Below are 22,094 nucleotides of genomic sequence, written 5' to 3'. Positions count from 1 at the left end.
AATCCGGACAGGTTGTTATAGCTACGCGGTCCGCAGGGGGTTCTGATGCGTGTTTAAAAGGCCCCGGGACCCTCCCTCCCTCTCTCGTCTTTACACTACATTATATATCACACTCACTCACGGCATGCTAAATACGCCTCGCTTCTTCTTCTTCTTCTTCTTCTTCTTCTTCTTCTTTTTTTTTTTTTTTTTTTTTTTCTCAATGAGCACTAAAACGCGACGTGCACCCGGGCTTCAAAGCGTCAGAGCGCGCGGCGCATCGTCAGAATTCACCCTTTGGCAACGCGCACTGATTGGGTCCTTAGCGCAGACAAGAGGCTTTTTAACTTTTTAATATTTGCCTCCCCCCCCTTCCACCTCCCTCCAAGATCCTCGCGGACGCATTATTTGCTCTGTCAGTGGCCGTGTGCAAAGTGTGCGCGCAGGTTAAGGAGTAATTGTCCCACTTCGCTCCGGACGGTCCCGCGCGTGAAAGCCCCGCAGACGCGCGTGGAGAGACGTGCGAGAGAGATGTTGTTCCGCCAAACTTTAAGGATGATATTGTTGGGATGTTTCCTGGTGCTCTGTGGGCTCACGCATGTCATGGCAAGTTATCCCATCTGGTGGTAAGTTATTCTTTTTTCTTTTCTTTTTTGCATTGGAGAAGTGTTTGTTGACATTGTCAGCGCGGAGGTTTTTTTTTTTTTTGACTTTGTGACAGAGAAGGTTTTAAAATGCATAACGAAGAGGTGTGTTTCTCTGTTGACAACTTCTGATGGGACAAATGATGACTTAAAACGTGTCAAATTAATTGCTGAGAGATTTGATTGTAATGTGTACGTTTGGAACAAGTGCAGCAGGTGCGAGTTTGCATCGTGGGCATCATTTTATAACATAAATATTGAATCATAAGTGGTACATTCAAACTTTAAATAGCCAAACTTAAAACAAACGTATTTCTTCTCATCTATCTGAACTCAAGTAAAGAAGATTTGATTGATCATCCATATATATTAAAACATGTATAATGAAATAATGCTTATTTATTGGCATCTTTATGAAAACATTCACAGTGTTTGTCTTTTTAAATCAAATGTAGTAAAAGTTTAAATGGTGGAAGTCCATGAATAGAAAAGGCCTCTTCTTTGGCTGAGATTTCTACCACAGTTGTGCTTGTTTAATGTCAATTGGAATATATTCAAAGACAACATTCATTGGCAAAGGTTCTGTCTTTTGTATCCGTCTTGGCTAAAACTTTCATAATTCGACATAATTGAGCTTCATTTAAGGCCAGCTTTGAGAGAGATGGAAAAGGACCAGACCTGCTCAGACTTGGGGAGCAGTGGTTTACTCCAGGCAGGGGAGGGCCCACTCACTCACTCTGCTCATTACTGAAGCCACTGATCAATTCGACAAATCATGGGGCACCACAGGCCTCCGCTGGCTGTGAGCCCGATCCATCATTTCAATGTAATAGTCTCAGTAATTATATTTGTGGTAAATACTTGTTTACCTATCTCGTCAACTGTGGCCAATCGTGAAGAGCATCCCAGACTCGGACTCATTTGTGATTCATCTCATTATTGTGAAAAACATGCAAAATCAAATCAAATTAAGAAAGACCACTGCTTTGTGAGTAATTTACACAATTCACATTCATTTATATTTTTATTTCGATTTGTTGAGAAAAAAAACTTGAATAATTGAGTGTACAGTCTCTATTTTTATTATTTACTCGTTTTATAGCAATAATAGCGGTCATTCTTAATTGACATGACATATATACATTTATCATTTCTATCAGGAAACTGTTTAAAATTGATAACAAAAGCTATTTCAATGTCATTGAGTATGCATATTATTTTATGATTGTCTAACACTTACAATAGATAAATTAGCAGTGGTCGAGTTTCAATATCAAGTATATCAAATGTCAAGTCATATTAGTGTCAGTATCTTGTATCCATAGTTTTCTGGAGTTTTCACTGAACTCAATCATCTCAGTTTGATATGCTTTGTCCATCAGAACATAAATGAAAGCTTCTTCTCTTGATGAAATGCACAGAAAATACTTTACGTCATCAATGTGTTCATTTCTCCTTTATTCACGTCCTGACATATTTCGTTTAGAATATACGCTATTTTGAAGGAGGCTGAAACGTTGGCATGTTTGGCTGTTCAGACACAGGCCCTCTGCTTAAATGGTCTCCAATGCTAATTCTGATGAGGAACTAATTACACGCTCAGCTGGAAGGAAATCCTCTCAACACAGGCCCTTTGGACTGAGGCAATGGGAAGAAGTGGCCCGCTCATTTGAGCCAAAGCACAGCCTCACAGCGCTCCATGCATTCACATACCACCCAATTGAGGGGGATTTTATTTTTCTAAACAAGTGCAATTAAAGTGGAAATAATATGCTTTTTAGCTGCTTGAAAAATGGAAAAAAAAAGAAAAATTCTGTCAACATGGCACTAGCAGATGGTTTGTAGTTGTATTTAAGGCAAGACACTGCCGGTGAATAGTGGGGGGGAAAAACAATTTATTTAGAGATTTGAAAGTTCTTCAGTGGTAAGAATTTTGTGTTTTTTTTAAACTGCATTACACATTTTTCATCATATAATGTTTTCATATGTAAATGGTCAAAACTGCACATATTTGGGACATATCTGAAAATGTATCGAGCTAGATTTAAATGTCTAACTTCATGTTATTGAGATGTTTGTTACAAAACAATTTACAGAGGGAATTTTGGATGTCTTATTTTGGATTTGAGTAACAAGATCTTACTGGAAAATTGGCGTAAACATGTTTATTTTGTATTCTTTTGGGGAATTTAAACAGGCTTAGAATTAGTAATCAAGATCTTACGTCCAATATATGGATCCAACATGCAAGTACCGTAAATAAAGAATCCTTATTGGACAGTATTGCTTTTTTCTAGGTGAAATCTTGTAGGAAAGCAAAAAAAATCAAATAATAATACTGATAATAGTTTTGCTTGCAGTGTTCAGTGAGGCAGATAATACAGAACCTGACTGCGTACCCTCTAGATTTAGATGCCTATGTAATGTTGAAACTGCATGTTTAAATCTGTTCATATGAAGTTCTTGAGGTGCAAAAATGTTCCAAAGGTTTTAGCTGTATCTCCTTTAACCTCTTGACTTCTGCCTTGTCTGACTGACACGAGGAAATATGCAGTTCCCATCTTCCCCCATAAATACCTGGCTCCGCTGATCTCCTGTGTGGTTGCGTTAGATTAAAACAGCTAAAGCTAACAGAAGCGTTTCTCCCAGATTGTCGTACCACTGACGTCACACAGCGCTGCGTGTATTTTTGTGTCATGGCAACTCATCCCAAGTCAAATATTCAGATGTCTTTAAGGATTTCCCTGCATGCATCGTTATTGTTTGGTTTAAAGAGTTCTGGAATGAGATTTTGAAATCATTTGTTCAGAAAAATTGTGTAGTTGGTGTTTTCAGCGCTCACTTTTGACATTTATGATCGACATCTGTTGATATTAAAGGTAGATTACCTTCTAGAATTAAAATACCTTTGTGCTGTTAGCAAGTATAATGAGCTGCAATCGCAATCTGGCAATGGATTCAATGGAAACTCCAAAACGTGGACCAATTATTCAGAATTACAAAGACACAGGCTTGTAACAACCAATGCCATGTCCCAGTAGGTCTCAAATGGCAGATTTGATTTCTGAATGTTTGTAAGCCAAGTGTTGCCTTGGGGTTGACAAGGTTAAAAAAGCGGGCACCAGTCATTATGGCACCGCAGACACGTACAGGCACCAAATGTTCAAACGCTTAGCTGAAATAGCCTTGTCTTATGGCATTACTTAATTACAATAGATACAGTCTGGAACGTGTCATATTAGGGGGCGCGGTCGGGTGTGGGGGAAACTCACACCACGTTGATTCAATGGGAAACGCACCTTTTTCGCTCTTCTAATACATTTCCCGGTGCATTATGTGTATTTTATGCACAACTAATTCAAGTCAAGTGACAACTGAGTCATAATAGAAGTTGTTGACCTGACGTTACCTCAGAAAAGTAAACGGATTGCTTTGTAGGTATAAAAAATACAGCGAGCGACACTAGCATCGCAGTAACATACGGTATAGCCCGTAGCTGCCATTAGCATTCTTGATATTTGTACAAATTTGGGCCGTTCAACCACTTTATTCTTCTTTCAGTTTTATATATGCACAATAAATAGCAAAGACGGCATTTACATTTGTAGTTATAGAACTATAGATAGAGCAGTTCTTCTAGATTAACATGAATGGTCCGTTAGTGGCCGTTCCCTCACATGTTGACTGTATCTATTGCCAAGATCAGTTACACCATAGGACAAATAAAATATCAAGTTGCCCAATCCTATTTTTTTGTATTCTACGGTCGCCAAAGTAAAAGTAAAAATCTTCTTGTGCATGTTTATAACTGTTATCATGTTTATTTCAGACCCCATCTAGTTTTTGATGCACAACGGGCTCAACAAAACTAGCATTAGCATGTTTTTAGTGGTCATAAGAATATTTGGGATTCATACTTTTATCTTTTGTAGAGCTAAAGTCGACTTAAGAAACTCTTGGTAGACTTCCGCCCTTTGCATCAGTTAATCGACTAAAAAGCGCATACTCGATAAGTATTTCAAAGTTTTCCTGGACAAATCAGAATCACATAGACTTATTGACTCATGTGATTTCACGTGAAACCCAGAAATTGTAGTTCTTCCCTAAAAACGAATGACATAAACAATCACCCATTTAGAACCAATTAACCTGGTATTGAACTTCCTTCCTCGTCTCCTTCTTTCGCTTCCTGCCCACGCCGTCATGCGATGTTGGACTTTTGGGACAGGTTCATCTCTGCCCGTCTCTGTCCGACCTGCCGTGACACAGTCCGCCCCCACCCCCCTCACTCCCTGCTCTCCCCCGCCCCACCTCTGAAGATAAATACCTGGAGGTGAAAGCTTGCCGCGCATTCCTTCTCCCAAACATACTCTCTTGATGTCAAAGTCAGCTCCAAGGCCTCGGGGCCCACCAGAGTAAAGTGGTAATTCTGAGGTACCCTGCATGGGCTTGCTGAAATATGCATTAAAAACCTACACTGGATACACTTAAGGATGAGATGAGGGAGAAGTGTGTCACCCAAAATAACATTACTGGGTTTTAATATTGATAATTGTTTTGTATTTAAAGTAAGGTTGCTGTGTCTTCCAAGTGGACAAGCTGTGTCAGTGCCCTGCCTTTACAACAGTGATGCTAATGCAATCGTTCTAACATCATAAATCATTTAGTGCAGAATGTGCCCTGCAATTTGGTTACACAAGAAAAGCAAGAACCATTAGTCAGTTTCAGTGAGACATGGTGACGCATAATGCAATAAAGGATATGCGCAGATGAGATAAAAGGCTATTGACTTTTAAAGAATAACAAATTATAACTTTCAATTCTACATATGACGGGCTTTCATTTAGACTAGGGAATTATGTGTGGGTGAATACTTTGGCATATCTGAGTTTCTTCTGTGTATTCCCTCAGTATTAATCACCAAAGAATGGCTAAATGTGTAAACGATGATCCTAGGTAGTGTTGAGAAATGAAAGATGAACCACTTGTTGGTAGCAAAGTGGTTAGCTCTCACAACATGAGTGACAAAATCATATTTTTATTAATGATAGGTTAAGGTACACTATTGTCCCTGTTAAATCATGTTTTCCTCTGCATTTGACTCACCCTTCAGTGTTATTGAGCCTGTCAGGAGCAATGGTCGCTGCAGTGGGGACCCATCTCTTGGTCAGGAGTACCTTAGCTGGTGGATTTGACCTATTTGCATGTTTTTGAGCTGATGGGAGAAACCAGAGGAGAGAACTGTGCAATTGCTGTTGGAATTCATGTGCAATTACTGTGAAATTCATGTGCAATCTATGTGCTGTCGTGACACATATTCATGTGCAATTACTGTCGGGATCACATGCAATGGTATTTATTTATTTGTCTATGGGAGTTTTTATTTATTTATAGGAGATCTTCTACTGAAAGTGTTTTTCAGACTTCCTATAAGTGATCTGTTCTTCTGTATCTACCTCTGTATCTACCTGCGTTGCACCAATGAAATTTCCCCATGTGGGACAATAAAGGAATATCTTATCTTATCTTAACTGCAAACTCTGCACAGTAAGGCTTTGGCGGTGCCGCTCGGTGGTCGAGTGGGTAGCACGCATGCCGCAGCGTTGTAAATTTGAATCCGGTTATGTTCTTCCCTGCAGTCTCATCCCCATTTCATGCTCCACTGTTCTGACCAATAAAGCCTACGGGAAAAAAAACTAAAAAAAACAAGAAACAAGAAAAAGGAAAGGCTGTGGTCGCCTGGGAATTGAACCCAGGAGCAGCCACTGCGCCGCCAGGAGCTGCATGTCCACTTGAGTGTTTCTAATTTTTTCCATCAATCTAAAACATGCGCTGTAGACTAATCCTCCAACTGTCTTTAAACCCGATCAGGATCAGATCTGGAAAGGTTTACAGGGCACTGAACTGCAACCGTCTACTTCTCCTAAGACTATGTCTCCACAGAATTTAAAGTACACTCAAGGCAAGGCAAGTTTATTTGTAGAGCACATTTCATACACAAGGCAATTCAAAGTGTTTCACACAATAAGAAAAATGCATTAAAATCACAAAGAAATGACAGACCATACACATAGCATTACAGACACTCTTTCCCATATTTATTTGACATTGCCAAAATGACAGGTGTCTCCTGGATGGACACATCACTTTTAGATTGATTCTTTCCCATATCAACGCGCTATCTACAAACTGCAGACATCTGTGCTGAGCGTATGTATCTTTTACGACGACTCTCGTCGACGCCTCCACCTGATGTGGCGCTTTGTATCTTTAACGACGGACCCAGCTTCGACTGATTTATTATTCTGACAGAATATGCTATGTAAGATGCCATTAACAGTAATATGAATCGTGAAGAAAAAACACAGGCAACGTGTCAAGAGAACCTGTTCTTTTTAAGGGCAACACAAGACAGACAACAAGCTAGGAATATGTAAAAAAAAAGTTGACCTGCGGCGCTAGTTTTCACCGTCTTTAGTTTCCAGTAAACACTTGTAAAATATGTTCCCCTCCTAATCATTGCTCTAAACTTTGGTACAATCCTCAAACCTGTTGCAGGCCCAAAGTGCCTGAGGCCATAGAATGACAAGGGCCAAGCGGAGGTCACCCTAAAACATCAGAGCCCCTGTTTACTGATGGACAACGCAGACAAAATGCAGACGAACGCCATTTCCTCTGAAGTCTTGGCCAACTTGCTGTCACTTGCTTTCTGTGCTCGGCGTTCATGATTAACTCAAAACGGTCTGGTCTTGCAGAAGTCGGCCGATAAATTCCATTAAAAATCTGCGTCACGTCTTTCTACAGTACGGTTCAATTAGCAGGTCAGCTGATGTCTTACGCACACCTTAACACAAAGCATTAAAATGTAATAATTGCGGTATTCAAGGTCAGTATGCATGAATGGACCGGCTAAAAGGTCATACGTCTGAGGAGGACAGCCCCGGGCCAGTGTCAGAGCCCAGGTAATCTTGTTGTGATCAGCAATTAGCCGCCGCACAACACTGAATGGGTCAATACACAGAGAAATGTTAGCTAGCGACTGAGCAAGTGCACACCTGTTCCACTCAGGCAATGGGACTTCAAACCTGCAACAGTTTTGCAGTTTTTTCTTGTTGTTGTTTTTTAAAGATTTTTCAGCTTTATATAGGTCAATGTAGCATGAAATGGGGATGAGAGAGGGAAGGACATTTAGCAAGCGAGTTGTCGGAGCCGAAATTGAACTGACGACACATGGAGCTAAACTTAGGTGCTATTCACTCGATTAGAACCGTTTTAATGGATGTCAAATCTTGCTCCACTTTTTTGTTTTTGAGGAACTTATCAATTTGACTTAACTAAATAACTTCTAAAATGAATGGCGTAATTTCTTTCTAAAATATCCCTGTTTGTACTTTTTATTTGTCAGGTTCAAATCCCGATCACAAAACAGTTTGAGTGATTTTATTATTTGTATTAATATACTTAGTAGTATATTAGTAATTAAGTATTGATACAAATAGAAAATGTCCTTAGCGTATTGGCTATCACTAGTTTCACTCCGCCTACTTGTCCAGAGAATCTAAAATGTAAATAATGTATTTTGTGATTTTCTTTTTATTCTTTTTTTAATTAAAAACAGACATTTTTGGAGAAAACTGTCAATATTTTGTCATGGGAATCAATACTTCGATACTTCAGCCAGTATTGATGTATTGATCTTTTTTCTGTCACTTTTTAATTGGATTTCTTTGTGTGCCCGTGGCTTATTACCAAACAGAAATGAACAGATACTGATCACGCCATAAAGTTACTGACTACAATAGATTTTGATCTGAAAGACTGGTTCAATCACGTTCTTGCCTGAAAGCATGTGGATGACTTTGTGGTAAAATCAATTCGTACATGAGTTATAATCAATATTTTAATTACAGCGCTTTTATCCACATAAACATTGAAATATTGTGTTCCTCTACTGATAAAACCCTCACAGATTCCTTAATTGAGCTCTGAGTAAAGTTAGTCAAACCAGTGCAAGAGATTGTAACCAGCTATGAGAAGATGGGTCACATGATCACCACCAAAACTCTACATTGCCAACAAGCTACTTTGTACCTTCTGTACCCTGCTCTGCCAATGATAATAGGAACTACTACGCTTTTAAACCATTTTGCGCACTCCTGACACAACCAAGTCGGCTTATATTATTTTTGGCAACGTTTAATTAATAGGCGCACGTCAGGTCACAAGTTCAATGCTTCAGCTCTGATATTATCCTTTAATAAAAAGCTCAGAGTAGCGTCCAAGTCAGCCCACTAATAAATATAAGGCTGACATCCCGCTGACAAGTGCCATTTATAATTGCAGCGTTTCAAAACTTGTGCATGCAGTGATACAATGTCAGTGCATACCGGCAAACTTAATCGAGAGAGCAGAGAACGCAATAAAAGGCGCAAGACACACAGATGTAATCGGGAAACCAAGTTTGCACTTGTTGGAGCCTCAAAGAGAAGAAAGGGCTTTGGCGTGTGTGCTATATCGCTAATACACTGAGAGGTTTCAATGCAGGGTTTAGACTCTCATTAGCCTAAGCTGACGGCATGTTGGAGGGTATGGACAGTTAATAACAAGGTGTAGCTTTGCAGTTGTCAGCTTAAAGTCTATGAAGACCTCTGGATGGAGCGTGGACTTTCATCTCCACCAAACATGGGTTGCTCCTGAAGTGGCAGGCTGCAATTTCACTAGACACAAAGGCCAGGTGAAGGGATCAGGCAAGGACCGCAAATAGTGATGTGATACCGCCAATAAACAAACAACACAGACGTCAAATTACACAGACGGAAATGGGTATTCCTCTGCAGATTCAAAGGCACTGCTAATTTGGTTCTAGATGCAATGTATTATACTTTCAAATGATTACAGAGGATGGAAGAAGAAAATCCAGATTTTCCAGATCCTTCAAATTATAGACGGTCTTAATTCAGGAGGTCAGTTCTTAATTTTATGAAGGAATATAAAATTGATCAGCCAGAATTCTCCAACACAGGTCGATATTTTATTTTGGCTATTAGGGCTGTGCTCAATATATCGACATCGCGATATATCGTGACGGACTTCTTGGCAATACGTGTATCGATACAGAGATGCGTATCGTGATACTTTTAAACAACATAAAGCCATTATAAATTGCAATATCCTACACTTCTGAACCTACAGCCTGCTGCATCAAGGTTGAATCTGAGGAGCTGAACATGTGACTTCATCATAGGACAGTTGTATTCTGTTGTATTCTGATATTCAGGACATTGTGAACATGAAATTCAAATGCATTTTGATGTTCTACTTAATCAAAACATAATTCTAGTCAACTTTTAACACAAGTTTTAAGGGCTATCCATGAATCAGGGCATGTATCGTATCATGTTCCAAGTATCGGGATTCGTATCGTGAGGTACTCGGCAATACCCCGCCCTACTGCTGAAATACACAAAGCTTTTTAGTGCGAAGAGGGAACACCACAGAACAGGACTATACTGCTTTCTTATACATTTGTGGCAAAATAAGGCTGTGGATGAGTTTGTAGGAAATTTTAATCACATAGTTCTGGAGAAATTATAAAAATCGGCCCTACGTATCAACACAAAAATTATCGGCAGAGCTTATCGGCCATCGGTTTCTCTGGGTGCTTTGAGATAGAGAAACGCTTTCATCGGCTGTGAAAAAAACCCATATCGGTCTCAATCTCTAATAAAAATAGAGACCAAATCCTTGCTGTGACAACCCCAGTTAGAAGTGTGAGAGTATACAAAAGAAATGCAATGCTGTGTAGTCTGATGTTAGCTGTTTTGTTCCCCTGGTTCTTGTAGGTCACTAGCAGTGGGTCACCAGTATTCGTCGCTGGGCACCCAACCCATCCTGTGTGGCAGTATCCCCGGCCTGGTGCCCAAACAGCTGCGCTTCTGCCGGAACTACGTGGAGATCATGCCCAGTGTGGCGGAGGGCGTGAAGATCGGCATCCAGGAGTGTCAACACCAATTCAGAGGCCGACGCTGGAACTGCACCACAGTCACCAACAACCTGGCCATCTTTGGACCTGTGCTGGACAAGGGTGAGGAGGATGGATGTGGATTAACTCTTCAATAAACACTTTTTTATGTTTCTTTTTGGTTTTTTACATATGACTAATAGAGATGGCAAGAAAGGCCCGTCGTCATGTGTTTGTCCTTAGCTCTGCCACTATCCGAGCAGATCATATAACACCATATTCATCATATTTTTTTTATAGATTTACAACATTTCTGCCCCAATTCAAAGAAAGCTAAGCAATTTCAACAGTCCCTCAAAAAAAAAACTCAAAATTACAACAATGTTTTATTTTTGTAACGATTTGTTCAGAAGTTTCTAGGTATTTTTAAAATGCTGTACCTGATGTTTACTGTCTTAAAAATGTAAACTGTTTGCAGTGGTCCCTTTTCAAGTATTATTCTTACATATAATTGTAAGCACTTTTCACAACTTTTAGTGGCAAGAGCAAGTTTTGCCATAACGTTAAAGCTAACAACAACTAGCATGCTAACAGCGTACTTCCTGCTTTTCAGGGGAATAGAACGGTGTATAATTAGAGGCAGACAGTACACAGCCGTCTCATTTTGACCCAAAGAGCTGCCTTTACAAAAAAGCTGTACTGGGACAAAACTGATTTTGCTCAACTACACTGGGGAAACAATGTTTGCACTGCCTCTTAACTCCTTTAGGGTGCACTATGTAACTTTTCTGGTGGAGGGTCCACCACCTGCCTTATCTGTCACTGACTATATTTTTCTTATAGAGGACATAGTGCGTGCCCACCACGAGAGCTTGTACCCAGAAGTTATTGTTTTGCTGAATGTTCCACAGTATAGCATTGAACGTATCTATCTTTCATAGATTTAAACACAGCTATGCCATGAAAAACATTCTCAACAGATCTGACCTGTAACTTGTTCTGGTGCAACTACTACAGAACATTCCAGGCAAAGCACTAACATGAGAAAAGTTACATTGTGCCTCTTTAAATACTTAAAGCCTTACGTAAATACACAAAGCAATAGGACATATTTAAATTCTTGGCCCTAACAGCCTTCATAAAACCACAGAAAAATGCTCGCGTCTATTAACATCACACAATATTCCCCATGTCTTGAATTTGCATTTGAAAAGCTGCACTCCCCGCAAGCATCATTCATTTTGCTCATTCAAATCCTTGTTTAAATAGACTTTGGGTTGAGCGAGCGCGGAGCAGAGAAATAATGTACACAATTAAGAGGAGAGAGTGAGTCGGGTCTTGTCAGAGTTTTCTTTAGGAGGGAATCCCCTGTGATTCTTTGGCCGTACGTTCATCTGAGGCGCATTACGGCAGACTTTACAGTGTTTGTGGCAACCCATTTTTCCCATTCAATTCCTAGATGATGTATTACGGTGTAGCCTTATGGTAATTTGACTGTAATCATGGGCTCACCAGTGTAGAAATCCCCACCGTACAATGCTCAATCGACCAAAAGACAAAAATTGCAGTTTTACGATAAAACGCTTATGAACATATAATACATTAACACACAGGCACATTTAGTTCCATGGTGAGAGCAAGAAAGTTGTTTGCCTTTTGATTTATTGATTGGTCTAATTGAAATAAACACGATTGTTTTGTTGTTGGTTTGAGACTATAAATTACAAAACATAGACTTTTGGGTGGTGTATTTGTTCCCCTCTGACAATGCAGTGAGCGCCCCAGCCTTGTGCATGTACGCAGGGGGCGGAGGTTAGGCAGGCCAATTGCTTTTAATAAACTCAGTTCGTCGAGGTGCTTTAAACTCAAGTAGGTGGCTAACGATAGGGGTTCTCACTTTAAAGCCCCATTGTGGTGCAAAATGCCAGCACATCCCTAAATCGCGGGTTAGTGAGGGGAAAGGGGAGGCTGCTACCGGGCTTTAGTAAATCATTTTGATTGGATTAAGGTCACTCAGGCCCTTAATAATGTGAGAGGTCGAAGTGGCTGGATTAAGTGCCTTTGTCCCGGGCTGTGCAGAAGTGACTGGGGGCTCATGGGTCTTTGATAGGGCTTAGTCCCAGAGGTTCCCATTTCATTGGGTTTGATTGATGCCAGGGGTTTGTCCGTGCTACTGCGCTATTGTCCTCGCTGGTGTCTGTTTGTCTGAGCCCTGTGTAGGATTCTTCCTGTCTTTTAAGGTCGGGGCAAAAGGATGAGAAAGCAGCTTTATTGACTTAAAGACTTAGTGCAATAGATAGCCTTTTTATTGACTAGGACTTCTATACTTCATCAAGTTTGTGTCTGTGCAGATACACAATGACATGGCAATGATGGTTACAAGTGCTAAATAGTCCAATTCTGTCGTTTCAAAGATGAACGTGAACAGACAAGTCATTGCTTCTGTAATCTCAGAATTGTTTGGAAGATATTTTGGGAGCATAAAAGACATCGCTGATACATTTATAGCCATTACTTTTCTTCTCAGAAATTAAGTTTCCAATCCATGCCAATTTAAGTTTATAGCCCGTCAAGAGAGAGGAATTAATTGTCTGCATTTGACCCATCTTTCAGTGAGCGCTTGGGGAACCGTCTCCAGATCTCGAGCCAGGCTTTGACCTACTGTGCATGTGCTGGGTTGATGGGGGAAATTGGAGCGCCTGGTGGAAACCCACAAAGACACAGGGAGAACATGCAAACAGAAAGGCCCAGGAGTCAAACGGGTGACCATGTGACATGTGAAGCGCCTGCCACTCAGCCAATGAACCACAGAGTCTATACATAACAGTACCAGTATACTCAAAAACAAAGCTAACAGTTCATGTTTGCTTAAGAAAGGGCTGTAGTTTACTCCAAGATGGTTTAGGTATGAATCAAGCTGAAAATATGCAACAATATCTGCTTAACAATAAACCTATTCTTAAAAACCTGATTAACCAAAAGTATGTAGGTGACTAAAGTTTCTGCACATGGAGTTCCCTGTAAAGAGTCCCTCTCCTCTGCAGTGCTCCGCTCACATGCTCTGCTATCTGTACTCTCAACACTGGCCCTGCCTTTAGGCTACGTCTGCGTCAGCACTCATTAATTTACATTAACCAAAGTGTCAAAACATGCACCGCTGGAATCTGCCCGTGATGAAAGGCGATAGAAAGCTGCGCAGGTGTTCTCGACCCACTAGCCAATCCCGGCGCGGCTTCAGCATTTGAGGTATTTACTGAACACCTACCGACGATACGGCTATAATCAGGCCCAACTTTATGAGTCATATGATAGAATTAGTGAGGGGAGCGTGGCCCAGGTAAAGGAGACGGTCACACTTTTACAGGTGTTACAGCCGCACAGGTACAGGCCTGTTCTTCCCTACACAAACCATTACATGTAAAAAATAATTTAATGTTGAAGGAAGCCCCAGTGACCTCATGTGTGGGGCCAGGCCAAATCCATTCAGTTTGGACTAGTTTATATGCCCTCTGGGAAGTGCTGCCATAAATCATTAACGTCAGGATTTCATATTTTCCACACACCTTCAAGTATGGCATTTCGAACAGAGAAGATAAATTAATAAACTCAAATGATCCTGATCAAGATCTTCTTGGGCCAAAAATTAAAATACAAAATCTTTGAGGCCCATTTGAGGTAGTTGCAATCATTGTAATGCAGGAGTCTGCTTTACATACCGAGAGCTGCTTTTACTGTAAGTAAATGGCAGAGAGCTTTAAGCGGTCGCTAGAAACTAAGCCAATAACAGTGATGACAAGTCTTAGATGGGGTATAGTTAGAACTAGTATACATTTATAAGTGCACAAAGTTTGTCATCAAGGGTATACAGACATGATATAACTGCTAAATCCTTTGAGTTGCTACTTGGAAGGCGGTTGTTGACCCCCTGTACTACCCTGTGTTACCAGTGGCGAGCAGTCAGGGCTATCAAGGTAAGCCTAGATTGACCAGAAAATCTAATATTACCGTCTGTCACAGCTATATTTAAATTGGTCCAAATATATCCAAATAAACCAGTTTTCCCCTCACTTCTGCTGCTGAAGCTTGGCTGTAAGTCACGGTGTCTGTTAGCGGCCTCTACAGGCCACTGAGCAATACTGCGTGGAAAGCTTGGTTCTTCTTCTCATGCTCCGCTCTCTAACATGAGCTTTTACAACCAGAGCTGACAGCAGCTTCTTTTGGAGGTCTGCGCATGCGCTCTGAGGACCACACAGTCTCAAACCACACTGGATAACCCGGAATCTTGGATGTTCTGCTTACTGCACATGAGCAGAGGAGAAGTGAAGCAACAGCAGCGCCATGTTTCAACAAGTGAATTAAAAACTATATTTTAGAGACTTTGTTTGTAGCTAAGGCTCTGTTCACGTTTCTAATGATTAGTCGGTAGTTAGAAATCATCATCACAACATAGAGCACTAATTTGTGTCATGAATTGATCGGTGACGTGAGAGTATTTACTCCATTCAGCATTTTTGCCAGTTATGAGAGGTTAGCTCAGTAGGATAGGTGCTCACCCTTCACTTTTCTCACTTTTGCATGTAAATGTTATCAACTAAACAGCCCAAATCTATTTGCCCATCCTTTAAAGTCTGTCTTCTTTTCCAAATAAAATTTCACTTTTCCACTCAAACAGTGGGCAGTAAATGAGCTAACGCTTGTTTACAACTGTCTTGTTTGAAGAAAAAAAGTGTTGTCACGACACTAACAATGTCAAACTCAATTTTGATATCGAGAATATTGCTTAGGTGTTTGGGTTACAAATGTTTGGACTATAGAATAGAGTCATTTTCAACTTAAAATAATAGCATGTTTTGATTTTATCATTTGGTCTTAAACTGGTTTTGATATTGAGCAAGCCATTCTAAAATAAAACCATTCAGGAAAAGTCAATTTGGCCCTTTATACATAATATCTTTGAGTATATTTTGTTACTAGGTTTCTTATTGATTTGTATTTGGGTTTTTATACTTTTGACAACCCAAAATCTCTAAGTACGGTAATAGTATACAATAGTATAAATAGCAGTGATTATGGTAGTTTAGAATCTGTAGTTAGTTAGTTAGTTAGTTAGTTAGTTAGTTTTTTTGTTTGTTTGTTTGTTTTATTTTATTCAGTTTCATTTTTCCTTTTGTTTTTGCTTTTCTGGTAGATTTTGTACTTGTGTGTGCATTTTCTGTGCTGCAAACCAACTAGAGAAACATAAGTCTGAGCTGTAGCTCCCTCGTGTTGTGATACGTACTGCGACACCTCAGACACTAACACGGCAGAGGTCAGGCTCTGTAGGCTGCGACCTACGACCGGAGGATGAGAAAGTGTAACTGCTGAGGATGAGCCGGGCCGCCCCGAGCCCTTCTGGAGACGCATGGGTGTCCGTACTGGGGGAGGCTATCATTAACTGCGGCCCCAGAGAAAGAAGGCCTGTGGTAAATGGGCTTGATGGGGGGACCTTAGCCCTACTCCCCACTGGGCGCCGCTCCGAGCACAATATCTTCGCAACCATGAGATTAAGTGAAAGAAAAAGTGCTCTTCCCCATTCACACGCCCTTTAGATTGTTTTATTAAACCATTTGAATAGGGATTTCCCCCCGTCTGCAGACAAGCGCGGTCCGGCTAGTGCATAGTTCTGTGTTGCTATGACTTAACTTGGTCCCCACTAATCACCAACCAGGGCAAATTTCATATAAAATATCTGGAGCCATTGTGGGGCTAACGCAGCGTGACAGTGGCAGCACAATAGGGGATTGAGCCCCCCAGCAGGTCGCAGGGACCACTTTAGGCTGATAGGGTCTGGCAGAGTTTAGCCCCGTCGTAGGAAAAGTGTCTGGAAAGCTCATAAATGGGTCATAAAAGCAAGAAAAGATGTGATGCTAATCCTCGGGCTGGTGTTCCAAGGTGAAGTAAGTCCTCTCACTGCTATTAGCATGCCATGGCCCTGCAGCTATTCAGCCACGCAGTGGGGCATACGGGAAGCCGGGGAATTTGTTGGAATTTGTGCTACAGGAGATTTAAGCAAAGTTGTTTGTCAGAAGTTATTCACAGTATTCACACTTCTACTTTCAATTGGTTTGGTCTGTAAGTGTAAAGGGGACACATTATGAGGTTTTAACAGTGTTCCTGCATCATTAGCTAACTCATAGTTGTATTTCAAAGTATTGTCCTGCATTTGAGGCTTGAGTGTTCAGGCATTTTCAGTTTTCACCTACCGCCTATCCCCGCTCACATCCCTGTACGTAGTTGCAATTATTCAATATTTAGAGTTTTAAAATGTCATTTAGCAATTTTTTCCTCCTAAAATTTAAAACATGAATTTAAGTCCAAAATAACCAATTTAGTCCAATGTCAGTCAATTTTAATGTTAGTTATGATGTTGGTCCAGTCTTTAATTGTCGGCGCATCATGTAGTCATTTTTCAACAAGAAAAAACATAATTGATCATCTGTTTGCTAAGGTGAAATGCCAGTTTTGAACAGGAAGTCAGTTTGTCACCATACAGTGAACATACTTTAAAATAATGATCTATGTATATTGTAGTACAAAATATGACAAAAAAGCATGATATTTATTCTTTAATGACTGGACCTTGTTTTTTTCTCTCTTGTTTTAACAGTCAAATTGCTTTTCCAGAGTTGTGCGATTAGCTTACTTCTTGCATTCAAGCACAATTTTTTGTATTCAATTCTTAGGAAAATAAAGTTTAACTGTGTGAGTCTTAAGGTGTGAGTAATTTTGAAATGTAGGCCCTCCACCTTTACACCCCTTTGGTTTGTAGCAATGCACTGGAGACTAGAGGGTTTATATCACATATTATACTTTTTTCCTGGTATTCAATATCAAACTATTACACATGTAGATTGTGATTTTACATTTTGTCCATTGAACTCCAATATTGATCTAAAACAGCTTTATAATATAAACAGTTAACTTAACATTAACTTATGATAAGCCCTGTCTAGAGAGGTATTTCACCATGGCAAGTAGCAGATTTTCATTTAGTTTTGAAAAGTGGCTATGTGACATTTTAGAACTCTGTGACCTATGATCACTCAAATCTCAAATGCAAAACAATACAGGATTACTGAAATATACCTGAATCCACATACTGTGAGTAAATAAATGGTGAGGGATCAGTGTTATAAACTCATAAAGTCAATTTTACTTAATATATCCCCAGTAAATAACTTAGGGTGAAGAGAGTGCATTAAATTTTACGTGCTGAAACAGAAAGAAACAACCATTCCTCCTGGTTAAATTTACCTTTCAGCTTCATTTACTTTGTTTATCAGTCAAAGGTTTTGGACAAAGACTTTTTTCTACTAGAGGTTTGAAAAAACAACAAATTCTTGACATGTTTCTTCAAAAATGCTTCAGCCAAGGTCTCTTTTCCCGATCAAACACCCCACACACGGCCTGAGTTTGACTGCAGGTAACCCTCTCGTGCTCTCAGGGCCTGGGTGGTAGAAGATGCCAGCAGACCTTTTCTCTTGCATCATTGTTTCTAATGCCCTTTTGTCTCTGAACTGGTTGGAACCTGCTGTAAGGGCGGAGCTCATACCCCTAGCTTTATGCACTGCTATTTCCCCCTCCTGTGTTGTTCTTGTTCTGCAGATATAAATATAGACAGGCGCTCTCCATGTTTGCATAGGCGTCTATTTTAAGCCAAGCCGTAACGTAAGCACTGACTTTTGACAGGTTTGATGCACTGAACATATAGAGCTGGTTTTCACGCTATAAGACTTGATGTCAAAGTCTCTGATGACGGGGAAGGACTTAGAGCTGAGGCCATTTTTTAAATAAATATCCAAACAGCAACATCTGATTATTGTTTGAGTCCACACATTTGTTATATTAAACTTGTGACTGCCCCATCAACTACCAAACGTAAAATGTGTGATTGAAAAACAGTTATTTTACCTCAAAGTCCCATGTAATTGGTGAGATTTACAACAGACACTGCAGAATCTTATGACTTTATGCTAAAGCAACAGGTTCTGTGCATAGCAGCGCAGTGGCTAGCTCACCCTGTCTCAAAGCTAATGCTAACTTTTATTAAAACCATACTCTATCAAATAATAATAATATTTGTAGAATATATAATATTAAAATACCTCAAAAATAGCATTGAGTTAGCATTATCAGAATTGAGAAACAAACACCTTCCTTTTAGTAATATAGGGAAATATTCACCTCATCTGTAAATATTGTTAGCAATATTGCTTTCCACTGCATGATCTGTCAGTATTTATGGACAGGAAATAGTAATGGAGTAGTAAAAAACACTCAAAAGGGTGGATTATCTTGTTTGCACCCTCATTTCAGGTGCGTTAAATAATGACACTTAATGGAAAGGTATCATCTTTGCACCTTCAGTTAATTTGTCCTGCTAACACTGAGCTAGCCAGGTGTTTTAGGGTTAGGTCTCTCAGTTTGTATACTACTCTCATTGGAGCCACGACTTGTGCAAGGCTGCTTCCGAAATGTTCTAAAGGCTTGATTGAGTCTTCTAATGATAGGCCTGTCATTTGGGTTTCTTCCTCTCATCTCGGTAGAGGATCCTGATCCTTGTGAGTCATTCCTTTGCTATGTCAGACAGACAAACCGTGGTCCTGCCGCTGTTGGCCTAATTCAGACACAAGGCCATTGAAGTCTGGGCTACACCTCCGCCTTCATGATCTCAACACCGCAGACGATTATAGACACGAGTTAGACACTTGACGGCTCAGTTTGAGGGAGCCTTTCATAGACGTGGGCATTGACCAAGCGACAAATCAATCATGGTTACAAGCAAAGACACTGAATAGTCTAATTGTTGTTGGGAGTTAGCATAATATGGGTCACTGAATACTTTTTTAGTTGTAGTTATGTCAAAACTTTTGTCAAGAATGATCATAGAGAGTTTAATGTAGAAAACTAACAATGTAATGTATATCCGTTTATGTATTTGTCCTTGATTAAACCACAAACTTATTGTTGGGTGTCAAGGCATTTACTACTTTATCTCTGTGCTTGGACAGGGAAAAAGAACATTTTGATACTTGTGTACAACATTTTTTTTGAAGAATAATCCACTTCAGCTGTAATATTTTAATGATAGACAACAACAATCAGAAATCATAATCAGATAAATATTTATTGCCATTGTCCACACAATTCACCAAACTTTGATGATATTGTGCAACATAAACCAATAAATAATAACGTAAAATAGAAGAAACTATGATAATGAATAAAAGGCCTCCATAAATAAGCCATAAACATCCAAAAGATATCACCGTTATCAGTAGCATTTTGACCTTGTAAGTCTCACAAGTGACTTTATCTTTTTACTTTTTATGTTTTTGTCCGCAAATGATTTTTCTCTCGACCATATCCTGTTATCTGTAAGTTTTTTGAAAGGTTATATAGCTTAAATAAGTTAAAATAAATCTACATTTCCGTCTCTCCTGTGTGCTTGCAGCTACTCGCGAGTCCTCCTTCGTCCACGCCATCGCCTCGGCGGGTGTGGCGTTTGCCGTGACCCGGGCCTGTGCGGACGGATCAGCCACCATCTGCGGGTGTGACACGAGGCACAAAGGCCCCCCCGGAGAGGGCTGGAAGTGGGGCGGCTGCAGCGAGGACGTGGAGTTCGGCAGCATGGTGTCCCGGGAGTTTGCCGACGCCAGGGAGAACCGGCCGGACGCACGGTCAGCCATGAACCGGCACAACAATGAGGCGGGGAGAGTGGTACGTTTTGGTGGTGATCTTGTTTAACTGTTTCAACTTTTACAACTGCAGAGGTCAGAAAATGTTACCCAATAGTTAGCCCCAAATATCACACTGTTTCATGAATCAAACATCTGTCTGTCCCACACCTCTTGATTATGTTGTAACAAATGCATAGAACTGCTTTGGAATTAGTTATGTGGTAACTAATGAGCAAAAAACCTGTTTCTGTTTCTGAAACTTTATAAACCACTAAATTGCTGAAATATTTAGCAGAATTTTAGGTTTTAGTTGGAATCCAAGTAAACCCACATAACAGCTTAGGCTCCGTTGTGATCTCTAAAATGTACTTCTGGAACCACAACGGGACTGTTAGGTTCCATAACCATCGAGGTTAACAAGTGCTGTAGACCAACTAAGTGAAAATGATTGACAATAATGATTTTGTGAACATAAACTATACAGACTTTAAATCTGTGCCATTTAACACATATAATATTAAAACTACTTCCTCCAAAGTCTGACCTCTCGATTCAAAAACCTCTCCCAAATAATTGACGACTTCACAAGCCTCAATCTGTCGATCTTTTGATTAATTGCCAGTCCTCGCCCAAGTATTAATTATTATAAGACACACTTAAGTACAAAAGTGAATTAAAATAACAGCAACTAATAAAGTAAACTAATAAACTGAATAAAACAATGTCTTCTTTTCCTTCAGTCCGTGAACGACAACATGTTCCTGAAGTGCAAGTGCCACGGTCTGTCGGGCAGCTGCGAGGTCAAAACCTGCTGGTGGTCTCAGCCCGACTTCCGGGTGATCGGGGACTACATGAAGGACAAGTATGACAGCGCCTCGGAGATGGTGGTCGAGAAACACCGCGAGTCGCGTGGTTGGGTGGAGACCCTCAGACCCAAGTACAACTACTTCAAACCCCCGACGGAACGCGACCTGGTCTACTACGAAAACTCGCCCAACTTCTGCGACCCCAACCCACACACGGGCTCGTTCGGGACACGTGACCGGGTCTGCAACCTCACGTCCCACGGCATCGACGGCTGCGATCTCCTCTGCTGCGGTAGAGGCCACAACACGCGGACTGAGAAGCGCAAAGAGAAGTGCCACTGTATTTTCCACTGGTGTTGCTACGTCAGCTGTCAGGAGTGCACCCGGGTGTACGACGTGCACACTTGCAAATAAGACACGTCGCCACTTGTGCTTTGTATTCACCAAAATGTCAGAGACCAGTGGGCAGAAGGCACGGAGACTGTAAACCTGTCGGGGATGTCTGTGAATCAGCGGCAGACACGAGTGCTTTGTCTCCTCCTGCTTTGAAGCTGAAAGAAGTCACCCTGCCTTAATCTGCTGGAAAAGTTACTGGTTATTGTGATAGACGAGCCAGAACCAGTAAAACGTTTTATGTATTGACGTAGGAGAAGACTGTGGTAGACTGAAAGACAAACACCATATTGGTGAAGCCTTATATATATATATATATATATATATATATATATATATATATATATATTTCATCTATAGTTACAACGTTGTGCTGCACTGCTAACTCCTTCATGTTACGTGTCCAACCTCTCACAGAACACACAGCATGCATTCTTTTTCTGTGCATAGCCTGGCAAGTCGGACCTGTTCACTTAGGACACTAAAGTGGGTCTGGCACATTCTGTCTCACCGATCATGCGTTGTCATGCTTTGTTTTGTGTTATTTAAATTCAGTAAATCCATGAACAGTTATTCTCCACCGCTTAGATAT

At 40.5% G+C, this 22,094-nt stretch overlaps 1 protein-coding gene across 1 annotated transcript; it reads left to right on the top strand.

Moving 5' to 3' along the window:
- The first annotated feature begins 504 nt into the window (after positions 1–504).
- Positions 505–21,815, top strand: wnt3a (wingless-type MMTV integration site family, member 3A). The gene is made up of 4 exons (XM_072441705.1): positions 505–605; positions 10,466–10,707; positions 20,078–20,343; positions 21,044–21,815. Exons 1-4 carry the CDS (start codon positions 511–513, stop codon positions 21,521–21,523), a joined length of 1,083 nt encoding a protein of 360 aa, XP_072297806.1. The 5' UTR covers positions 505–510; the 3' UTR covers positions 21,524–21,815.
- Positions 21,816–22,094: the final 279 nt, after the last annotated feature.

Source organism: Eucyclogobius newberryi, unplaced genomic scaffold, assembly GCF_026437365.1.
Source record: "Eucyclogobius newberryi isolate DKJ021-1_F unplaced genomic scaffold, fEucNew1.0.hap1 SCAF_12, whole genome shotgun sequence".
In the NCBI taxonomy this organism is placed as follows: Eukaryota; Metazoa; Chordata; class Actinopteri; order Gobiiformes; family Gobiidae; genus Eucyclogobius; species Eucyclogobius newberryi.
The sequence above is the reverse complement of the archived record's forward strand: the minus strand, read 5'-3'. Positions and strand labels throughout refer to the sequence as shown.